The 11,061-nt window shown below is 41.0% G+C and overlaps 2 protein-coding genes and 5 non-coding genes across 7 annotated transcripts; all 7 read right to left on the bottom strand.

The window, feature by feature from the left end:
* Positions 1-1,151: 1,151 nt before the first annotated feature.
* LOC121766186 lies at positions 1,152-1,293 on the bottom strand. Its single transcript, XR_006042923.1, has one exon. It is a non-coding gene; the product is annotated as a small nucleolar RNA F1/F2/snoR5a (small nucleolar RNA).
* A 52-nt stretch (positions 1,294-1,345) lies between these two features.
* LOC121766228 lies at positions 1,346-1,431 on the bottom strand. The gene has a single exon (XR_006042955.1). It is a non-coding gene; the product is annotated as a small nucleolar RNA Z196/R39/R59 family (small nucleolar RNA).
* Positions 1,432-1,482: 51 nt separating this feature from the next.
* LOC121766223 lies at positions 1,483-1,566 on the bottom strand. The gene has a single exon (XR_006042952.1). It is a non-coding gene; the product is annotated as a small nucleolar RNA Z195/SNORD33/SNORD32 family (small nucleolar RNA).
* A 53-nt stretch (positions 1,567-1,619) lies between these two features.
* LOC121766189 lies at positions 1,620-1,711 on the bottom strand. The gene has a single exon (XR_006042926.1). It is a non-coding gene; the product is annotated as a small nucleolar RNA U31b (small nucleolar RNA).
* An 81-nt stretch (positions 1,712-1,792) lies between these two features.
* On the bottom strand, positions 1,793-1,882 carry LOC121766188. Its single transcript, XR_006042925.1, has one exon. It is a non-coding gene; the product is annotated as a small nucleolar RNA U31b (small nucleolar RNA).
* Positions 1,883-2,663: 781 nt separating this feature from the next.
* On the bottom strand, positions 2,664-4,055 carry LOC121764883 (cilia- and flagella-associated protein 251-like). Its single transcript, XM_042160911.1, has 2 exons — positions 3,991-4,055; positions 2,664-3,765 (listed from the first exon to the last, which is right to left on the bottom strand). Exon 2 carries the CDS (start codon positions 3,759-3,761, stop codon positions 2,877-2,879), a length of 885 nt encoding a protein of 294 aa, XP_042016845.1. The 5' UTR covers positions 3,762-3,765; positions 3,991-4,055; the 3' UTR covers positions 2,664-2,876.
* Positions 4,056-4,576: 521 nt separating this feature from the next.
* On the bottom strand, positions 4,577-8,070 carry LOC121764022 (4-coumarate--CoA ligase-like 9). Its single transcript, XM_042160115.1, has 6 exons — positions 6,857-8,070; positions 6,130-6,319; positions 5,461-5,606; positions 5,310-5,377; positions 5,078-5,180; positions 4,577-4,997 (listed from the first exon to the last, which is right to left on the bottom strand). The coding sequence occupies exons 1-6, from the start codon at positions 7,892-7,894 to the stop codon at positions 4,872-4,874; spliced, it is 1,671 nt and encodes a 556-aa protein (XP_042016049.1). The 5' UTR covers positions 7,895-8,070; the 3' UTR covers positions 4,577-4,871.
* Between the last annotated feature and the right edge of the window lie 2,991 nt (positions 8,071-11,061).

The following is an 11,061-nucleotide window of genomic DNA, read 5'->3' as shown; positions in this document are numbered from 1 at the left end:
TAGTATTATTTTCTCTTTTTTTACCTTTTATCTACTAAAAAGTGTTATCTATTTTTGTGATATTTACTGACCTCATGGGTATTAGTAGTAAAAAATACAACAGTAAACAGACTGAAAGGATACTGAGTGTGTTTGTTGATTAATTCATGAGTTCATCACCTTTAAAATTTTCAGTTTGTTTATCAATAAAAAAAGTGTTCTTTCTGAATAAATAAATAGATTCATTATTAATTCCAATTTTTGTCATAAGCCGGCCAAATCTATTCTTTTAAAACGAAGTTAAATAAGCATCTATCGCATTTGATTCCATTCCTCTCTCCGTTTGAGTTGGTTTTGCCCGATATTGGAAATTCTACAACACAAATATAATAATGTACTATTGTTGAATAATATAATTCCCTCAAATCGATTATGAGCTTTTTAAGAAAATACGAGAACATATAAATTAATTCGCAATGTTTGTTCTGCAAATTAAAATGTTAAAATCTAAACTCTAGCATTCACTGATGATTAGAAATACCACTATTTTCGCGCCAAATTCAAAAGTTATAGTACATTTTTTCAGAAAAAAACGCCTTCGTTTTCATCAACAATCCCCACTAAACCAATATCAATAATCCCCAAATCAAACGACTTAACTCGAGATGTGTACTCACGCAAAAAGAAAAATTCTTACTACATGAACTTCAAATTTGTCAAAGACCTCCCACCTGGTCGATGAAAAACCCAAAAGAGACTTAATTATGCGGAATCAGATGATCAAAGGCTGTTTACTGTTGTCTTTTTTACTGTAAACAAGAGAGCAGGAGGCAAGTTCAATGTATAAGACAATGCCAGACAAAAATGTGATCTGGTGGGACTACGATGACCAGCAGACTCAATCAGATGAGAAGGAAACAGGAGGCACTCCAGGTAATTCATGAAGAAGGTGGGGGGTCAGAGTGAAATCGACTCCAAGCACCCAATGCTCTGTTTCAAACAACAAGGGGCATGATTTAGATAGTCAATTGACAATACAATAAAATTCCTCTTATTATATGTTTAATTTAAACCAATTGAATGTAAAACAAAATTAGCAAAAAATAAATAAATAAAATTTGGAATTTATAAAAAATAAAAATGGATATAGAAATAAATGAATCTTGTAATGAATATGTAGACAGGAAAATAGTAACAGAAAGCTTATTGTAGAGGAGCTATCTGTGTCGCAAGGCCTGTTCAAATTGGTTTATGCCCTCAAAAACGAAACATCAAGAAATAAATAGTTCTTGACATTAGATACCACGGGCATAAATCACATAGTTCCTTATTAGAAAAGTGAAAATAAAAGTACATTGGAACCAAAAGCAATCTCAGTCGAAAGATGGTGAATTTGTTTTTGATAATCACTGAATATCAGTCAATTGACAACAAATTTCATCATAGATTGCAATTTGCAATAACAATTTTCGAAAAATAACAGATAAATTTAGAGATATAAACATGAGATCAGATGGTAGTGCATGAAAGTATTCATCATTCAAATGCAGATAATATCTATATGGGTAGATTATCATCATATCTCGTGCTGCATATCTCAAAATTTTGTAAAAAATTTAAAGTATAAAAAAGTGGAGGAGGAATCAGATTAGAAGTGTCAATCACCACATTACAACTAATTTTTAGATGCAGATTAAGCCTGGGGCGACAAAAATCAATCATCGTATAACTCAAAATCTCAAATACCATAAAATCTGTAAAATCAATCTCAGATCTAAAATAATGGAAAATCACTATGAAAATGTTACGAGAGGGATCAGAAATTTAAAGTGTCAATCACCACGTTGCAACTAATTTTAGATGCAAATTAAGCCTGGGGCGACAATTATCAATCTTCATATCCCTCTCAAAAAAAACAAACGATTGAAAGGAAATTGAATAAATTGAAATCAGACGAAGAATAAGGGAAAGGGAAAGAGTAGTAGCTTTCGAAGCTGGACGGAGCTGAACGTCGGCACGGCAGCTAAATGCCGGGGTGGTTTGTGGTTTGTGGTTTGATGGCTGCTTTCCTCCGCCGCTGTTTTATGGTAGAAGTGAAACGGCGAGTGGTTTATATAGAAATTGATTTTGGATTAGGGTTTTTAGGGTTTAGAACATCACGGTTAGGATTGCCGAAGAAATATCAACGGTGGAAAAGTTTAAATGCATTTGGAGATTTGCGGGGGCGTGGCACCTGAAAAATCATTATAATAAATTAACATACTGTATTTTAATTTTTAAACATATTCTATTTAAAATATATAAATATATTTATGATAAGTTAAAGATTTTAATCCTATGACTATCATAAAATTCAAAGTTTAAAATAATTTTAAAAAGTCCAAAATTTACAAAATCCCTCCATAACACGGTTGTTGTGTTGCTCGACGAATACTCCACCACTCGTTCTAACTCTAAACATTCAATACAAAACAAATAAGTAATTTATCGGTAAAACTATGTTACAAACCACATATGAATGCTATATAAGGAAATTTATCTCATTGGCCGTGAACTCTGGTTGGGACGTGTTCTTCCGTTTGGCCTATAACATACAAGTTCCAATGGATTTAAATTAGTACATATGTTTCTTGCATGTAGAAGCTTCATATTACAAGTCTCAAGATTTTAACAAGACAGACAAATAACATAAAACATGGAGCTTTTATTATTTTGTGAAACCAGCTGCCAATATATTTACAATAAGCCATTACTAGGTAATTTCTATTAGGATTTTTAAAATCCACTTTCCAACCTAAATTCAAAACACAACAAAAACAAAATAAAATAAAACTTATCATCTCTACTAAAGATGGGAAATACAAGTCTACTTGAGATCTCATTAATTATGTGAGATCTCATTTTGCAAGTGTTGGGGATGGAGACTCAGCTTCTTCACTTGCTTTTGGTGAGGCAGAGTAATCCTCAGTTGCCCCTTTTACCCTTTGCATACCCTTACCCTTCTTTCCCCTCCTCATCCCTTCTTCCTCTTTGCCCTTGCCTTTCTCCGCGTCCTCATCCTTGCTCTCGTCCTCTTTTTTCTTCTCTCTGCCATCTTCCTTCGTCTTCTTTTTCTTTGTCTCTTTGTCGTCACCACCTTCCTTCTTCGTCTTCTTCTCCTCCTTCTCCTTCTCTTTTTCCTTGCCACCGCCATCTTTTTCCTCGCCACCACCATCTTCATTCTCCTTCTTCTTCGTCTTCTTCTTATCCTTTTCCTTGTCATCACCACCTTTTGCCTTTGCTTCCTCATCACCACCGCTGCCCTTCTCCTCCTCTTTCTTCGTCGTCTTCTCTTTTTCCTTGTCACCGCCATCCTTTTTCTCGGTATTCTTGCTATCATCCACCTTTTTCTCTTCTCTCTTGACATCCCAATCACCTTTTGCTGTCTTTTTTTTCTCAGCTGCCTTGTCATCCTTCTCTTTCTCCTTCTCCTTCTCCTTCTCCGCATCCTTTTCCTTGGCATCGCCGCCCTCTTCTGCCTTGGTGGCATTCTGGCCATCCGTTTCGACCATGGTTGTCGTCCTCGGCTTGAGATCCTTCCTCCCCAGCTTGATGTCACTGGCAGCGCGCAGCTTCTGAGAGAGCTTGATGCTGTGCTGAGAGAAGGATCCGGCGTCGTTGGGGTGAGGCATCTGGTAAAGCACCAGCCAGATGCAGACCCCAAGGAGCACAGACACCTGCAACACATGCTTCACCTTCATCCCTTTGCTCCTCTGATTCCTACGTGGCGATTGCCTCAACATTGTTCTACATTCAATAAAAATATAAAATGATCACATGAATAAACCACCAACAATCATAACATCAATAATGCATAAATGCATGCATCAAATTTTGTTGTTAATGCAGATATATAGATGCATATATTGAGTATATTCAATGCGATCTGATCATTTTGCTGATTGAATCGGAATCTCAATTCAACAAAAATTGAATAAGGAAAAATACAAGATTAATCAAGATAAAATATACCTGGAGTTGTGTAGATTCTTGTTCGTAGCAAAAACAATTTTCTAAATTATTAGGAAAGAATGAAGCTTTGGAAACTCGCAAAATAAGTTGAGCGATTGGAAGAAAAATGTTTGGTGAATATACCAGAAATAGTGCACAAATATGCATCATCGATGCGATATGTGGCGTCGTATTGTTTGTGGGATATTATGGGTAGTATGATGAAATTCTCTAGTACTCTGTAATTCGCATTAATTAATTATTAAAATATAATAATAAAATAGTAGTTTAATTTTTGCACATTTATTTTGTGATTGGTGAGAGATAAGTATGTAAAAGTATCTGAATATTATAAAAATTATTGATTTAAAATTATTAATTTTATAAGTATTATTGTCTCATGTAACTTAGAAAAGATCAAAGAAACATAATGATATATAGGCATATATATACTCCTACTACTACTAATAATATTAATGAAACATCCACCAGTTTCGACATACTGAACAATAGTATTAAACTTATTTGATTATGTAATTCCTCAATTAAATTTTGCAATGAAAGATACAATAACCAAACAAATTTAAAGCATAGTGAGAAAACGAAGGGTAAAGTGAACAATTTTATTCGACTAACTGCCATCAACTGTTTTTGCTGACTGAAATCGGAAACGATGAAAATTCACATGCCAATAACTGGCAAAAATTTACAAGAGAAACTCCAACTACAGTTTAAACAGAACACCAAAAGTTTCATTTATCTATTTTCACTTTGGCATTTAATTATTGGGCGATTACAAGAAGTGAAAAAAAAGGAAGAATTGGTAACAAGAATATTGAAATGTAACAAATGTTCCCCTCTTAAATCCAGAGCTACCAACAGAATGTGATGTATTTGTCTTTCTACAATTTAGATGAAGAAGTGGAGAGAGCAAGACGAACCAGCTCGCGCCGCAAGATCTTTCCTGCTGGAGATTTCGGGATTGCATTCACAAATGCAACGCGTCGAATCTTCTTATATGGAGCAACCTGTAGCATAGATTATTGTGAGATAATTTAGCACCTTTAAACAAGTGGAAGAGTAGAGATTAGGAGGTAAGTTGACTTGCCTGTTTCGCGATTAGGTCCATTATTTGAGATGAGGTGATGGTGGCACCGGGTTTTCTCATAACATAGGCCATGGGAATCTGACCGGCTTCTTCATCAGGATATCTGCTCTCGGGCACGGATAGCAAAAGCCAATGAGAGGTAGCAAGTCAACACAAACAAAATCTTTAAGCAGTTCGAATGAGTGCATTAAGTGAATTGTTAAAACAAGAATCAAGAGGAGAGAATGTTTACGGGATCACTGCTGCGTCAGCAATTTGAGGAATCGACTGAAGTAAATGTTCCAGCTCTGCTGGAGGAACCTGCAGAAGTAACATGTCATTCAGTGACTAAATAAACCCATCGCTGATCCGATCCCAACCAAAAAAAGTTTTAAAAGGATCACCTGATATCCCTTGTATTTTATCAATTCTTTCAACCTATCAACAATGTAGAGTAAACCATCAGAGTCAAAATAACAAAGATCCCCAGTCTTTAACCACCCTTCTGGATCCAACGTTGCAGCTGTAGCTGCATCGTCTCCTGCATAACCTGTGGGAGTCGCACATTGAGCTTATTATATATCAGTTATAGTTTTAATCCAGTCCAAGAGATATAATCTAAGACATTCTATATGCAATTTAAAACATCAGGGCCTCTCTTGTCCAATTTCCATGATCCCGGTCCTCCTGACTATTGCTCATCAAACCAGCCAACACTTATGGATTCAACTCAAGACACTATTATGATTCATACACTTCTATTTTTACATTTTCACATTAAGACACAAAGAAGTTGTTGATCAACTCCATTGGCAGGTACCTCATCCGAGCAGGCATAAACTGTCTGAGCAGATACATTTAGTTTCATACTTTCATTTATTTAGGAGATAAACAAGTAAGAGCACATATATATGCTTCTACCCTAATGAGTAGAGTGAACCAATTTGAGCACTTGTTAAACAAGGATAGTTTTCTAACCAAGAACAGGATGTGAATTACACGGGCAACTGACAATACTCTTTAGAACATGAAAACACTAGGAAAACATCAGGTCGTTTAATCAAATCAATTACCTTTCATAATTGCAGGTCCTCGTAACCATAACTCGCCACGTTGTCCAGGAGGTAAGGACTCCCCACTCTCAGGATCAACTATCTTGGCTTCCATGTTCTCAGCCAAGCGGCCTACAGATCCATATCGCTTGACCTCGTCAGGTTCAGTTGAGCGCGTGACCCCTCCTGCAGTCTCAGTCAAACCATAGCCCTAGAGAAAACAATATTACTACTAAACATAACTTAATGTATACCCAAAACGAACAACAGCCAAGCAACAATAAGTAAAGCCAAAAAAAAGTATTCCTTTAAATGATTATTTTCCCCTAGAGTTCAGATGTGTGAATATTCAAGCACATACAACACAACAGAAATAGCAACGAGCTACTTAAAATGAACATAAATCCATGAATTTTCTGGAAATATGCAGTTCTGTTTATTCTTGTTCAGTCCAATTATTTGAATATATGTGGTTCCAACTATGCAGTCAACCCATCTCAAAACAGTTCAATATTGCGTCAGTCCTTGCTATTAAGATAACATAAACTTCAACATCCAACAAAATTAAGAATAAAGCACATCCCACTCAACAACCCAAAATATTGCGTCAACAAAGTACTGCCTGAAAAGTAAAATGTTTAACCACCTAAAAAGAAAAATTGCTTTTAAGAGAGAATATGCAGATACAGCAATAATACACAAAAGGAATAGCCAATTAAAAAATGGCAGAAAATCTGCGTTTGCGCACCTGAGTAAGATCCACGTTGGGGAATTTAGCCTTGAAGCGCTCGGCGACATCCTCACCCAGCGGCGCGCCGCCCGATCCCAGCAGCTGCAGCGAGCTCAGGTCATACTTGTCGACCAAATCCGACTTCACCATCGCCACGATGACCGGCGGCGCCACCGGGATATGCATCACTCTGTACCTCTGAACCGCCTCCAGCATCTTCACGAAATCGAACTTCCCCATCAGCACGAGGCTCTCCCCTATCGCCGCCGCCCTAATCAGCATGAAGAATCCGAAAACGTGGAACAGCGGCAGCGTGAAGAGCGTTACCGGACGCTCGAAAACGCCGCGTTTTGTGTCGTCGGATAATTTCTTGAGGTAGTATCCCGTTATCACCGCGATCAAGTTGCGGTGAGTCAACACCACCGCTTTTACTTTACCGGTGGTGCCGGATGAGTAGAGGACGGCGGCGGGATCGGACTGTTTCACTGCCGCGGCGGCGGTGGTGGTGATTGGAGACCTAAATTGGAGCATGGAGAGGAATTCAGGGGAATCGAGGAGGATGACGGGAAGATTAGGGGGGATTTTGTGAGCTAATGCTGAGGTGGTGAAGGCTATCGAGGGTTTGCTGAGCTGGATTTGCTGCGCGAGCTCGTGCGCGGAGGCGAGCGGGTTGGAGGGGGAGATTGCGACGCCGAGGGAGAGGAGGGAGAAGTAGAGGACGGGGATATGAAACGTGGGCGGGGAGAGGACGAAAGCGACGTCGTTTATGGAGATGAGTGAGGTGAGGGAGGAGGAGAGAGAGGTGACGCGTTGGACGAAGGCGGAGTAGGTGAGGCGGTCGCCGGAGTCGCCGTCGATGAGGAATGCGGTGGTGGAGAGGGCGGCGGAGGTCGGGTTGGCGGGGGAGTGGAGGAGGGAGAGGGCGTAGGAGGAGATGGAGAGGGGGGAAGAGGGCGGAGGGAGGGGGGCGGGGGGGAGGAGGCTGTGGTAGATTCTGGTTGCGGAGCAGTAGCCGGTTTTGGGGTCGGTGGAGTGGGTGGAGTGGGTTTCCGCCATGGAAATCGGAGGTGATTGTTGCTGGAGATTGAGGTGTGAAGCTGCTGAGAAGGAGTGTTCAATTATGTCAATCGTCACTCGATTTATTTATTGCATTTTCTTTTGGCAATTACATCAGCGGATTTGTGTATTAGTACAGTAAAACTTTTTGTGGGAATGACGTGGCTGCCATTTTCTCCACGTTCATTATTTAGAGCATCTCCAATGGTCGGCGTCACCACCGGAGCGCCGATTTTTCGCCCACGCCGGTTTGACGCCGAACCATTGGAACCGGCGTGGGCGAAATCGGCGTCAAAATCGGCGTCGCCATGCCGATTCCCGCGCTGACGCCGGTTCCCACGCCGATCCTCACGGGCGCCATTGTGGCTCCCGGATCGGCGCCAAACCGGCGTCGGATTTAAATATTTTTTTTTTTTTTTTCGCAAAACACAATATATACGCGCGTTGAACCTCATTTTCATTCGCACCACTTGTTTTAACGAGTACTCTCTCTCTACCTTACTTTCTGTACAATATCAATAACGAGCAATGGAGAACAACTACGAAGGTACTCCAGTTAATCCCGGGGGATGGTCTCAGACTCCCCCGGCTCCCGGTGTAGGGTCTCAGACGCCCCCGACTCCCGGGGCAGGGTCCCATACTTCCCCGGCTCCTGGGGGAGGTGGTTGGCCTCCAATGAGCGGGTACTACAACGTGTACCCGTGGCAGCAGATGATTCCGGGGTGGGCACCCGGCATGCAGCCCCCTATGCAGATGATGCCGGGGTGGGCACCCGGCATGCAGCCACCGGCGCAGCAGATGATGCCACCGGCGCAACATATGATTCCACAGTCGCAGGCGACGCACGGGGGGGACAACGCCTATCGGCCGACTTTTGATTTTTCCACCGGTTCTTCGCACACATCGACCCCAACGGATGCACAGTATTCGGAGACCTTCTCCTTAGCGGACTTGGGTTTTGATATTAACGACGTTTCTGAAACTCTCATTCAAAGCCAGGGAGTAGGGCGGGGTAAGAAGAAGGGCAAGGCGAAGAAGGTCGGCGAGTCGTCGCAGCCCCGCGCCGAAATCCGGGGCCGGAGGAAGTGGACGGACGCGGAGAACGTTGCGGTTGCCAAGGCGTGGGTGAGTGTTTGCGACGATCCTCTCGTTTCAAACAACCAGAGGATCGTCAACTTGTGGGCGAAGATAGCTGCAGCCTACAGGGCATTTTGCCCTGAAGGGAGACCGTGCACCGGGGAGGAGGTCCGGAAGTGCTGGGACCGAATCAGGGCTGGCGTCTCTCGATTTTCGGGTTTGTACGCCAACGCCCTCCGCATGCAGACCAGTGGCCAAACAGAGGAAGACTGCAGGAGGATTGCGGAAAGAGCCTACCCCGATCCGGATAAGAAGTACTATGAGTTCACCTACTGGAACTGCTACGTTGTGCTCAACGAGTCGGAGAAATTCCGGGCAGGCGTCGACGCTGGCTGGCCGAAGAGGCAGAGACTGAACTATACCGGAGATTATAGCGGCAGCAGCGGTGGTTCGTCAGACCTCCCCGAGACGGCCCAGGAGGTCCCGACTCCTCGGTCGTTCGGTCGCCGACCTCGCCCGGTTGGGCAAAGGCGGGCGCAGCAGGTTGCGAGGGGGGGCACACCGAGTTCCCAGGATGTCCATTCGGCATCCCCCCTCGGCAGGTCTACCGAGGAGCTCAAATTCTTCGCGCGCCAACAAACGCGCGCTCAAATGGTGAAGACCTTAGCCGACTTCCAAGCGGCGGTGGACCCCGAGGTGAAGGATTTTCTTCGCGTATTGCTCCAGAGCCAGCGTGAAGAACTGGAGGCGATGAGGAGGGACACCGGCGGGAATAGCCGCGGCGTAGGTGGCGACGGAGGCGGCGGCGACGGCAGTGAAGAAGCGTTGGGCGACGACGGAGACGAGGACGGCGGCGATGAGTGATTTTGTTTTACTTTTTTAAATTAATGTACTTTTTACTTTTTGTAATTTTTTTAAATTGTTGTACTTTTTTTAAAAGTAATGTACTTTTTAAATTTTAATATTATTATTCGAATTTTCCGTATTTGTCTCGTAAATTAAATTATGTATGTTGATACAATTGTAAATTAAATTATATAATTGTTATTAGTGATGTGGATAGGTAGTGTGAAGGCTATTTGATGGCTATTTGATGTCCAGTTGATGTGGCAAGCTGATGTGGCAGGAGAATTGTAGTGCTGATGATGTGGCAGTGTGAAGGCTATTTGACGGCTATTTGACGTCCGTCAGCATTGGAGATGCTCTTATTCCAGAGTAACAACTGATGCAACATCAAAGTTTAAATTGTTAATATTATTCATTCAAAAATAATACGGAGTATCTAGTTTTGATGACATAGAGTTTTAATAGTATAAAATAGGTAAATTGACACAAATATAGAGGGTTATAGTTGAATGGTTGTGAGTCAAAATGTGTCACAATATATAAGTATAAAAAACTTATTCACTGTTCCCTCTAACCCAGCTAAAATGACACATTTTTTTACCGGCATTCAATTTTATTAGTTATTGGTTAATATTTTTAATTGGAGAGATAAAATGAGGATGCAAGAATTAAAATAAAGAAAGATGAATATTTTAATATGAGTGAGAAGAAGTGGTTGGATGTATTAATTGAATAGAGAAAGTTTCCAAAAAATGAAATGTTTCATCTTATCTATAACAAACTAAAAAGGAATACATGTCATTTTAAGTGAGACGGAAGGAGTAATATAAATCAATATAGATTAATATTGGTGATTGATCTAAAGTGAAAAATAAAACTATTTTTCGTGGATACCAAAAAAGGTATTGGTCACTAAAATTATACTCCATCCATCTCAAGGTTATTCGGACATTTCTTTGGACACATGATTTTAAAAAATTGATTTGTAAAAGATTAAAGTAAATAGAGTAAAGTAACAGATGGAATAGAGTAAAAGAGATGAAGAGAGAGTAAAGTAAAGAGAGAATAAAGTTTTTATCAAAAAAAGAAAATGACTCAATCACCTTGAGATAAACCAAAAAGCAATACGACTCAACTAATTTGAGATGGAGGGGAATATTTTTTTTTACCGAGATTTGATATTTTTCAAGAACTTTAAAGTTATTGGTTTCAGTTTTTGGATTGTTCCAAGGTAACTGAGTCAT

Source organism: Salvia splendens, chromosome 14 (genome assembly GCF_004379255.2).
Source record: "Salvia splendens isolate huo1 chromosome 14, SspV2, whole genome shotgun sequence".
Taxonomy (NCBI): Eukaryota; Viridiplantae; Streptophyta; class Magnoliopsida; order Lamiales; family Lamiaceae; genus Salvia; species Salvia splendens.
The sequence above is the reverse complement of the archived record's forward strand: the minus strand, read 5'-3'. Positions and strand labels throughout refer to the sequence as shown.